At 41.2% G+C, this 12,442-nt stretch overlaps 1 protein-coding gene across 7 annotated transcripts in view; it reads left to right on the forward strand.

Annotated features, from left to right (window-relative positions):
- The window catches only part of KaiR1D (Kainate-type ionotropic glutamate receptor subunit 1D), a 312,990-nt gene that overhangs the window by 257,812 nt on the left and 42,736 nt on the right, over positions 1–12,442 (forward strand). For all 7 annotated transcript variants that reach the window (XR_012998106.1, XM_031971502.2, XM_076365256.1 and 4 more), the window contains exon 7: positions 8,560–8,727. Coding sequence is in view for 6 of the 7 variants with exons in the window: in XM_031971502.2 (XP_031827362.1) it covers positions 8,560–8,727 (168 nt within the window). In the remaining variant the exon portion in view is untranslated. The remainder of the gene's footprint in view (positions 1–8,559; positions 8,728–12,442) is intronic.

The following is a 12,442-nucleotide window of genomic DNA, read 5'->3' on the forward strand; positions in this document are numbered from 1 at the left end:
AACGCGAGGTTAAGGCGTAAGTTAATAAACCACCGTCTACCGAATCTATAAAATTCTTTTTACCTTTGTCTACCGTGCCTTATTATGCACGAATGGTAAGGTTTATTGATGTAATATTTCGTGTAAGCCTGAATATGTTCGGCTTAAGTTTCATATATAAAAACATCCGTAAAAGCAGAGGATAATTAGGCGTTGGGACACGTTAATACCGCGGTTTGAATAAATACTTGAAAGATTAGTGTCACCGGTCGTTACGTTTTTGCCATTATTAAACCTATTTTCGCATGAGATGAAAGTTTAATCATGATAGCCTTGAGGAGTTAATGTTCGACAAACTGCGCCCTCCTTTTTGTTCGTTAATGAGAGATGTATAATGCTGATACATCGAAACGATTTATAGTTAACGTGCAGGGGGAAAAAGATAATATAAGGGGCATAAGATTTTTTTTGTATCGAAGCTAACGATAAAATAAAATAATTCAGCTCGGTATTACCATAGCTAAACGTGCGACGATTATCGCTTGTTAATCCTGTTTATCTAATTATCTCTCACCTCTACTTAATTATGCAATCCATGACCGACATTAAACGCAATTGAACCAAACAGAGACCCCATTAAATACGCAATGATCGATTCTTCGGGTTAATTTTCTTATTAAAATTATTTCCCGGGAGTTGAACACGGGAACAAGACGAAGCTGGAGCTGGTGGCCCCGACGGCCATTTCCTCTCGCGCGGTTTCATAGGGGACTTCGCTCTCCACCGCGGAACAGGTTGCCAGAACGAAAAAGCACCGACGTGCATCGTTTCCAGGCTTATAATTATAAATTACTCGTAATACAGGGGCAATTTGTAGGTACCTCCGTCTACCGAGCGCACCGCAATTATTCGGTGGATACAGCTAGAAAATGATTCACGACGCGATCAGAAATGAGGGATAAAAGGAGACCCGGCGAACCCGTGAGCCGGGAATCGTTTCAGACTGAATCTTCCCGCGAGCCCCCGGCAATCGGTTTTACCCTTGAATCGCTCGGTGTAATTGGAAAATTCGTTTGCCTCCGGACGTATTCTTTCGCGCGTTTATCAACCCGGTTCTGATAAATAATGTATGTACGTGGCGAGAGAATGTTCCGTGCACGGTGATATTTTGTTCGTGGGACACTTGCGAGAAATATTGCAAGTTTGTTCGTTGGTTTGTTCTACGAGGAAACATGGGATGGAAGTGTGGAGTTCAAAATTTGAATGATTGAACATTAAAAATCTAGAAGCTTGAAAATTTGAAAGTTTCAAGGTTTAAATATTTGAAAATTTAAAGATTGGATAATTTGAAAATTTGAAAATTTAGAAATTCAAATCTAATTTATCTGAAGATAAAACAGGTATCGAGTATATATTTTATTTGGCAATCAAAATAATAAAATAAAAATAATTTCCTGGAGTTTCTTTTCACGCGTTCATCTTTCTTTTATCTCCATAGAAAACGGGTAATTTTCTATACTTTCTGTCGAGTTCAGAGCGAAAGTTGCCCGAGGGTAATTAACAATTTATCGTTATTCACGGTTTACCGGTTTCCTCGAAACGTCGCTATGTCGACAGGATAATCGTGATGTAAGTCAAGATGCCCGCAGGGGCAGAAGGATAATAATTGGAAGGTTATGTTTACCGAGGACCGTCGCCGGTTTTACGGATTTAATTGCAATTAACGCGATGTTAATATCTTGGCCATTTAATGCCTGTCGGCGCCGACAATTTGAAGAAGCATCAAACTCTCGAGATTTCGATTTTACGGAGAAACAGATTCGCCGACATCAAAGACTCAGCACTTCAACACATAATACTGCAATTTTAGAATCTATTTAAAAGTGTCTTTGATTCGCTGAAATAAAACGCAGATTTAACAGAATTTAAATTCCTCGTTCAGCAAAGAGACGAATAAAATGTTTAAAGCAAGTTTTATAATGAAATAAAAAGAAAAGAAGCATCCGAATTTAGGGGCACGCCAATAAAATAGACTTTATAGCGTTATGTTCTCTTTTTGCTGTGAATTTTTCCACCTCTAACAAGTTAAAATCTCAAATACACATTCGCGAACTATCGAAAGTAAATGCAACAAGTACTTAGCGTTAGATTGTTGTAGAAACAAAGTAATTAGCAATTTTGGTGAACTCACGTGTACCGAGTGTGCAGTGTATCGAACGTATGTAAACGCGGCTGTAGCCATCGGGGGTGGTAAATAGTAAAAGGCAAATAGCCTGAACAGCTCCACCCGGTCGTTGGCACAATTCATCTCGACCGCGTCTGCCAGATTTCAATTTAGATCCATTAAAATGTAAATTGGCAACGGTATTTGTTCAAACACAAGGTATCCAAGATGCGCGTTCTTGCCGGATGTTTCTACCGACTGTTCCCAGGATGCTAGTTCGCCTCACCCTGTACGGGGATGAAGATTCATCGTGTCGACGAACCGGCAGCCCTTCCGGCCATTGATTTTTAATCGTCGTGTCTCGCATCACTCGTTTACCGACCGCAACGCTGTACTCGTATTTATCAAGATTTAAATCTGGAACGTGTCGAAGTAACAGACCTGACAGCACTTCTCGCGCGATTTGCCAGTGGCACGTCGATAACTGCGATAAAAGTGCACAGTAATGACAGGATAATTTTATGTGAATCAAATAATGGTAAGAAAAAGATGGCGCAAATGGCATTTTAACTACTAAGTGTTACATAGTTGCGATAAGGTAGTATTTTAAACAGCAAACACATTTCCTTTAAGGAAAACATTATTATAATACTTTAATAATCTAAGGCATGAAACTAAACACGTTTATCCGGCGTTTCAAAGATGTATTAAGGAACCAGAATGTTTAGTAAGATTTTTAGTTTAGATATGACACGCGTGTAACAAATTATATTACACGCCATTTGCAACGTTAATGAGTCGCTGATTATCATTTAAAACAATATTTCACGCAGGTTCTGATATTGAAATTTTTATTAAAAAAATATTATTGAAAAATATTGGCAAGCGGAAATTCACAGCAAAAATGATTTAATATAGGAGGACGGGTAATAATATGTATAATGGGAAAAAACGACACTGTAGGGCAGTGAAAAATGAAATTTCATCATCGGCAAACACCTTCAGCGATTTCTTTCAGCGTGTGCGGGTCGGCTTCATCAAAACTCGATCACCTCGCTAAACAACGAAATTGCCAAACATTTGCCTGTGAATAATGATTTTCCGCGTGAATGCTGGTTGGCAGTTAAACATCACGTTCGCAGCGGCGGCGGCGGCATTGTTCAGCGTTTCAAATGCTTACAACATTATGGAATCTGATGCTCAAACAACGGCCGTTTTCGAATAGGCCCGACAAGATGGACGCGCGGGAGGCTAATTGCAACCGGGGTACATTACATTTGCCGGCGAATGATAGTTGAAACGAGCCGAACGGAGGTAATTTAAAACTAATGAAAAATATTCGCGATATTAAACGCGCAATATCCGTACGTCGGTTCCGGGGCGAACGACAAAAAATTAATTACGACGAATATTGCGTAATATTAGGAACACTTAACAGAATTCGAACGGAATATTGCGTGCGTGATGACAGCTTCGTGCTCGGCGGCCGTTTATTACCATTTACCGTGATTAAATGGCCATTTGCAAGTCCACGTGGCAGGTAGGAACTACACGCATTGAACTACTCGCTTTAAGAAGCCACTGCTTGTTTAACGATAGACATGAGTAATGTGAAAATTAGGTTCGAACCTTTCGAAAATTTAATCAAGGAAACGGTACGCGTTAATTTCACAGTAATTTCTTCAGTTGATTAATAGTCGATTCCATATTGAAATAATATAACGTTTGTTTACCTTAACAGTTAATTGTCACTTTATACCGTAATATATTTAACGATAGCTTAACGTAACATATTATATTCAATATTTTCCTTTACGTAAAACCCGATGAACGTATCAATGTTACAAACGACAGCGTTCCTAATAATGAATTTAAATTTAAATTTCAGTTTAAATTTAGATTTAAATTTAAATCTATCCTGTCATCAATTTCCACCGCAATCTTCGCGCAACCAATCCCACGGAAATTTCTGTTCCACGACAGTTTCCCTTGATTCGCGCTCGAAAAAAAGTTCCCTAACGCGACGCTCCTCGAAGCTCCGTACGCGGTGCGCTCGGAACGCATTATGTCCTGTCGACGATCGAGCGAAAACGGTTGACGCGGAAAATCACGCTGTTTCATCGGGACTCGCTCCCCCGTCCCCCGCCGAACAGGTTCAAAAGGTCTTTCAATGGCTCGGTTTTTAAATGCTTCGACGACATTTCCGCGATACGACGCCGGGGCCGGGAATATTCCGACGCGAAGTTTTCAGAAGCGTTACGCAAGCACTCGCGATTCGCATTCAAAGCGTGTGCGCGACATTTCTCTTCGACTCGCGGGGATGTCCTAGCCGGGGTAAGACAAGCGAAGGTTAGATATGTGAGGCGCGTCGAGCTACGTAAATCACGGAGAATGATGGCTATCGATCGATGGTTGACTCCCACAGTCATATCTCGTTTCGTGCTGTTCATACGCGACGCGCGTGAAAATTCTTGCCGCGGCTTTCGGGACTCGAAACTTCCATTCCACGTTTCCTATTATGAGAGCGGGGAAATGATATTGAACTTTCAGGCACGTACTCTTTTAACGACATCGAGATAAATCTTTATTTATCAATTTTCCTGGGTATACCTCCGGACGTAGCCTATCGAAATACGTTGGTATTTTTGACAGTAAACTGTCGGGAGGTAAGAAACTGGGCGAATTCTTTAATGGAATAGATAACAGATATTTCAATTTATCTGCATCATCGATGACATTAGAAATGAATTGAAGTAAAATGAATCTACAATGAACCTTAATATTCTGATTCTTCTTTTAAAAGTCTGCGACTTTTCTTTCAGTCAAAGTGGAAGGTTGAAACAGTCGAAGAATCTTTTGAGTAAACAAAATTGCTTCAAAATTACAACTTCCAAGAGAGTTAAGTTAATTCATAAACGTCACGTGCAACATCCGTGCAACGACGAAACGGCACGATAAAAGCTGTAATGGATTAATAATCGAAAGCTCGCCGCATCGCGCCGGTAAATAATATTCGCGGTAACGAGCTGGGATCGCGCTTTGATGCCGCGTCCATTAAACAGCCGTATATTATTACCGATAAAATCGGTCGGAATCAATTGGGCGCGGGGATCGTCGAAATAACACGCCGCACGATCGAGCAAGAAGGCTCCGACCCAGATTCAATCGCGTCGACATTGAAGAAACACGCGATTAAGCGGACGACCGCCGTGTATTGTGTTCCCCGTTGAGTGGTCGCAGGATCCGAAAAACCGATCTTATTATCGATAACGACCAACGATCGCTCGCGCGTCGTCGGATAATTAAAACTCGGCCTGCATCTTAAAGTTTCCCGAGAAAGGGAGGAAAAAGTGGGAAAACAGAGAGAGAGAGAGAGAGAGAGAGAGAGAGAGAGAGAGCGAGACAAAGAGGAAAAAAGAGGCGGACGACGGGAACGGAAGGGAAAAGCTGGTGTCTCGAGCGAGCGCCGGTGTACACCGGTTAAATAACTCGGGTGTAATAAGGAGCCGGCGCGTTACGCCTACTAAACGCTCGTAATAAGAAGCTTAATGGCAACGCCCGACTATAACGACGATAACAATCATCATAACCGTAACGGGCATAATAACCGTAATGACCAGCGGGGACGCGATAATACGTCGTCGTTGCTGAATGCGGAGGGGGACACGCCGAAATTTGTGGCCACGAAATGCGACGGTGTCGGCCGACCGGCCATAATTCCGCGCCCGGAATCAGTGGATCGTGGGTCGGGGTTAATACGCATTGGCTAATTCGTCGATGGCTCGAGCCCCTCGGACGGGACTTGGAGATACTTCAAACGGATGGGTTACTTGGGAATTGTTTGCTTGTTCCTGATGTCGGTTACCCTGACCGCGCTTGTGCTACGTTGCAATACGTGGTTCCGCTCTGACACGGTTGAAGAACAGAGGATCACTGTTGTAACGTGTTATCGTTGAAGAATTCACAAAATTGGAAGGATTATGTTTGGTTAAGTATGATATTAATTGTTAGAAAATTTGCTACTTGTAACTGTGATTCTATGACACGTTTGTAATTGAAGGTTGTAAAAGAGTTTTCAAGATTAAATCGAATATAAGGTTCTTTGTTAATGATTTTAGTGCTTCACGAATTATATGATAACGTTAGATTTAGTTCTATTACGTTATTGCGTCTGTAACAGATAAAAACGTATCTATGAAGTTCTTAGTTCACTTTTTCAAATAAAGTTACCAATTATCTCACGATTAAAGAATAGTTCCAATCCTGAAATATCTTTTAACGAAGTAAATCAAGTACAACTATTTCCAAATATTAACTTCCAACCCCTTTAAAGCTTTCTTATTACAAAAGCACACCTCTCGAAAAACAGTTGCCAACAAAATTTTCATGTGCATTCCGGTAAGAACCGTTTAGAAATTATTCGAATTCCCGCTATTTGATTGTTCCATCAGCTTGAATCGCTCGGGGCGGTACTGCGACAGCAGCCGTGAAGAATGGACGAACATCCCGAAGTGCAGGGATGATCGATCACCGAGCGAATCGATCGGCGCCGGTCTCGATGTAGCGTCTTCCCGTCGATCGGACAACTGGCGAGGACACCGGATCGCGAATAGTGAACTTATCTATCGTAGTATGGTCGCGGGACAAAGGATAATAAATGGGTACGCTCGGGCTGCTTGAGCATTCGAAAAGGTGGACGGAGTTGTGCTTCCAGACCGGGGCAACTTTAAATCACGCCGCTGCCACTGCGATGTAGATAACCGAGGCGGAGGCGAGCTGCTCCATTCTATTCCCGGGATGTCTCTATTTCTGCTGATAGACACCGCGTGGTCGGCCAAGCAATATCTGTCCTCGCAGCTTGGGCGGAAACGCCATCGGTCTTTACGGATTAGACCCGTTATGTTCACGGGTGGAGTCCCTTGTGCAGCTTCAACCGGTGGACATCCAAATGTTTCCACCGTGCACTGTATCAGAGGTTTCAAATTATTCGAATATTACGCTGAGATTTAGAGAACGCAAACTAATTAGAAAATAGGAGCTTCTGTTAACCGTTTGACTTACAATATCGTGAGAGATTCGTGATGAAGATTGTAAGCAGAATTTAGCAAAAATAAATATTACTCGAGTCTTGTGAATTCGAATGAAATATCGTGTTTCCGTTATCAATTATTATATTTTAGAGCAAAAGTGGGCATAGGGTATGCATACAATTTTTCTCTTTTTTCGATACATTATCAATGACAAAGTTATTGTATTGATCACAGTTGAGAAATAAATCATAAGGCGAAGGGTTAATAGAAAACATATTATTGTAAAACTCGAATATTTCAACTGAAGAAGTAATGATTTGAAAATTGGATATCAGTTCGAACTGTTTGAACATTGTTATTAAAAAGGGCTGTGCTTGTTAGAATAAATAGTATAATACGATAAGAGAAGTTAAGTGAAATTTAAGTACCACAAGTTTATTCAACAGAGATAGTCTTAGGATTGAGTAATATTCGAATAAATAGGAACATTTGGTACCATTTAAAGTTCGGAAACGTCGAACAGTTTGGATAGTTCGAATTCTACTGACCACCCCGAAAGGTCGGCGACGACAACACAAAATGGAGGATTCAGATCCTCACGTTCGACGACGTAGATCGCGTCTGCTTAGCATCTTGGTTTCCTTGACAACAGAGTTATAGTGGGAGAAGCCCGATTTACTCGCGGGTGAAGCTCGGACAACATGGGATTAGACTATGCGGGCAGGGGGCGATTAAATTAAATGCCCTGGTATAGATCGTCCTGACGTGGTGCGCGTAACGATAACAGATGGATTTCCTCGACGAAATTGATTCTGCTGGAACCAAGCGAAAGTTTATGTAAACAGCCTTCTCGAATTTGAAAAGTTCACCGTTACAGGATGTAGGCACGCTAAGTACTGTCCGAGAATTTTATTAAAACTTATATTACTGAAGTTTTTCTACTTTGTTGGTAAAACGAGTATTAATCAGATCATTTCAGCAGTATAATTTGAAACTATCAATTTTCAGATGGATTTCATAAAACTGTAGTGTAGCTGTTATTTTTATTAATTATACTTATTGTTCTATTTTGTATGCTCGCAATTTTTACAATATTCAGATTAATATTAATTTCAATAATTCCCTATTCACAGTTAATGAATGACCTCCGAAGTCTAGAATTTTGCTGCTCTCGACTGCAGATGAGAATTATTCAATATATTAGCTGCGCGACAAGTTTTCCGTTCATGCAGGACGTTCTACAAATCTCGCGATTCATATGGGAATTGCACGGGGTTGATATTAAACGTTTCTAGATTACGAATAATAAAATTCTCGAGTGGATAGCATGCAAAAAGATGTAAACCCCGTTCGGGAGATTCATAAAGTGATCCGAATTCCTTACAGGACCTGCACAGCGTCGACCTGGAGGAATTCAAGCACGGCGGGACCAATATCACTGCCTTTCGATTAGTGGACCCGGAGAAGCCAGAAATTCAGAAGGTCGTGCAAGATTGGATCTACGGCGAGAAACGTTATAATCGGGAGCTCGATATGGGACAAAGCTCGAACAAGGTATGACAAAATTTGCCATTCAGTGTTATCACAAAGTTTAATTATTCAGAACACGTGCCGATATCAAAATTTCCATAGAAAGTCAGGAAGCAGTATGATAAAGAGAGAGTACGTGATAAATGTTACTATTACTGTGGGAGTGTTTGTACAAACTTCCACAAGCAATTTCGCCAAAATCAAATTGGAAGATAAATTTATTGGACTCGTCCAAGGTGAATTGATTAAAAAGTAAAAAGATAAAGGGGATATTAATTTGCCATTTCACTGTACATCGTACATTCGTGCGTATCAAATATTGTATAAACCTTCGGGATTGTTTAATCGGCAGTGTTTGATAATTAAATACCTCTTACTATTTATTGTTTTGTTTTTCATTGTAGAAATAATTGATCGTTGATCTTTATAATATAAATCGTTTTTTATCGTGCGTACGGTGCGTGTGAAACTGTATCAGCGAGTATAACAGTAGCTGTTTCGGGTCAGTAGTTTAATGGATATTTAATATCAAATGTGCACGCGAGCGCGAATATTAATTTCATCCCTTTGTTTTCTGTTCTCGGGTCACCCCAGATCAAATAGATTACTTTTCGGGTGTGGCGGCAGGGATTTTGATGGAATCGAAATTGCATGATGTGGTCCATATAAAATTAGAGAGCGATATTAAATGCAGCAAATCACAATTCCTTTTCCTCACTTTCACAAGAGCGGCGAACAAAAATTAATGTTTATCCCGATAGCTAATTATACCTTGTACATCCTGTTTTCCATTGAAGATCATAACGTACGATGATACTCGTAATACATGACTCTCGTTTTCCAGAAATTCACCAAAGACAATACCAGTTTCCTAAACAGAATACTATTCAGACAATAATTTCCCCTAAGAAATACTGTAAAAAGCACTTTTCATTAACTAGCTTCATATCGCATGCATTCTATACAACATAGCACTTTCAACTTTCCCATAAACGTATAAAAATCCGTAGTCCACATATAACGATAGAGAAACACTACACACGTCAATATCAAACATCTCACCATACCGTATTCCGTTTCATTCGAATTTTTTATGACACGTTTCGAGCAATAACAAAAATCTCAAAACCGAGCGCCTAGAGCGTACGTTTCTCCTGTGCACTATCAGCTCGCAGGTAGTCGGCCCGGAGCCGATACAGCGAGTGAGAGTTTCGCCGTGCACACGTGCGAACTTAATTATTGGCGGATCGTAGACTCCGGCGAAAGGGATTTTAACAGTAGCACAGGCGGTGCTGCAGCGGCGCGATGTAATTTTCCCAGTGAACGAGCGTACGAACTCATCGGATCGGCCCGTATGCATGCAAATGGCGCGAAGATTGTTCCGCGACGCGCAACCTAATACCAACGGGGCGTCGCGCGTCGCTTAAAACCACATCGCCTGTCTTAATAACGTTCTAATTTCGCATTCTTCGAGCAACGCAACCTTGACAGTTTCACCATCGATCTCCGGCGTGACGGCCGCGACACGACCGCACCGTTCGTTGAACGTAAGCCTGTCGGACGTAATAATTGGGTATTAGCTATTCAAAAGTTGAATGACGTCGCGGGAAATTCAATTTCCCGTAGCACGTGCCTGAATCTCATAAGAATGCAAATACCACAAAGGCGCGCGAAACTCGCGCCGGATGCTGTCGGGCCGAACTTCTCGGCCGCCGGCCGCGAAAGACCCTCCTGTTTGTGAAAACTTAATGCCGGTATGACGGACTATCTCCCCGCTGTGCACGATCAATCTGCATTTTTATTTTGATCGAGTCGAATCGCTTCCAAAAGCGGGGGAGTGGGACCGTGCTGGTTATTATTATAGGAAACACATAAAACTCACTGTTTCGAACTATTCCATGTGATGAACCGGGAAGTCCGAGGTTCTTTTGACAAATTAATGATGGAGCACGTTTGAATGATTGAGAATAATGTTTACGAGTATACGGTTTATTTGATAGTTGACTCTCTCGGCGCGTAGTACGGCCGCCTGTCGACAAAACCCGAAAATTCGATTATTCAGATATCGAAAATTGAAGGTTGCTAATACGTTGCTGAGTATTCCCTATTATAAAATAAAAATGTGTAAATAAATTCCGTTTCTCTATTTCTATAACATTGGAATCGAAACGTAAAATATCCATTGTTATTGAAAAAACTTCATAATATCCTCATAATGTAAACAAAAATATTACCACTCTATGTCTAGCTCTATACCTTGCAACTTTGGTCTGAAGTGAAAAAGTTGACACTTCGTTTAATCGTTTTTGGTTAGCTTACCGTAAAGGAATTAAGAAAATATTTTCAATAGTTCCCAGTGTTTTTGACATTCCTTCTACAACGAAACATATTATGATGAATTCCGAATTTTTGCCGAATCGTTCAATCGTGTTCGAAGATATTATTTTTTTGAAATTGAAAGAAACAAAGGCAGTAGCGTATGAATGCGATGATACTATCGCGTGAAATAAATTCCACTATCATCGACAAAATTTAATAATTCCGCAGACATATTTTGGTCACGTTCGTGTTCGCAGGGTTCGCGTCGAAACATTCGGGCGAATGAATTATTTTGCAGCCCCGAATAGAGACTCGTTCGAACAGTTATCGCGTTCTTGTTATTTTCATAGACAAACGAAATTCGTAGCCAATTTCGGCGCGCTGTTCGATTGATCGAGGGAATTTCGTCGCGGAAGTTACCCGTGCAATTTACCCACTTCCTCTGCGTGTTCGCCGCTCACATCAGTCGCATTAAACCCGCTAACGAAATAACATCACATTACAGAATACGGGAACGTGTGTGTGCGAGTACCTATCTATTATGTATGTGCGCGCACCTTCCGCGTGTAAATACACGAGATACACGCGCTCCTGCGTCCATTAGATATTTGCGTTCCGTCTACCTGCTTTATACGTCGAAATGTTACAGTGAAAATTGCTGGAGCGATCAATCGAATTATTCTGCGATTGAAAACACAAATTTTCAAAAGCGGAGGAGAAAAATCGATGGACGAATTGGAATAACAGTCTCTTTATAAATAGAACAACAAGGGGATAATTTTACGTTCATAACCGTTAGCTTTCCGTTCGGTACTTTAGCAGGTCGACGTGCAGCCAATATGCGGCACATAAGGGTTCAGATTAGAGATCAACCATTGTCTATTTTTTCACTTTAGCCCAGGTATCGTAAAGTCGTGTTCCAGAGGGTCCGTTAGAATTTCAGGAAAAAGTGTCCTCAAGGATCTTGACCTAATGGAATTTCTCTAACGTTGCCAAATATTCGTCCAGCGGAGCAACCAACTCCGTCACCCCCGCTCCACGGAAGTACCGCGCTACGGGCGCGGTGGAAGGGGATGATACAGGAGTGGCTATCATACTTAGGAAGGGATGGAAAAACCGCCCGTGGGACCCTCCTTCTTACATCGAGAGGGAGGGAGTGGGCCCAGGAGGATTATAAAAATCCTTCAGAGATTTGAGAATCGGTCAGAGTTGTAGAATCGGAACAGAAACAGCGTCAGTACAGTTGGAATACAGTTTAGAAATAAACCAGAATCAGAATCAGTTGAGAATTAGAAACAAGAACACGTTCAATCAGGAACACGTTCATTCAGGAACAAATTAGAAACACTTCAGAAAACCTCCATTCGGGGAGGTACATCATTCAGTCAATCAGACGTTAGAACTGTTAGTCCCAAGATTG

Source organism: Nomia melanderi, chromosome 2, assembly GCF_051020985.1.
Source record: "Nomia melanderi isolate GNS246 chromosome 2, iyNomMela1, whole genome shotgun sequence".
Lineage (NCBI taxonomy): Eukaryota > Metazoa > Arthropoda > Insecta > Hymenoptera > Halictidae > Nomia > Nomia melanderi.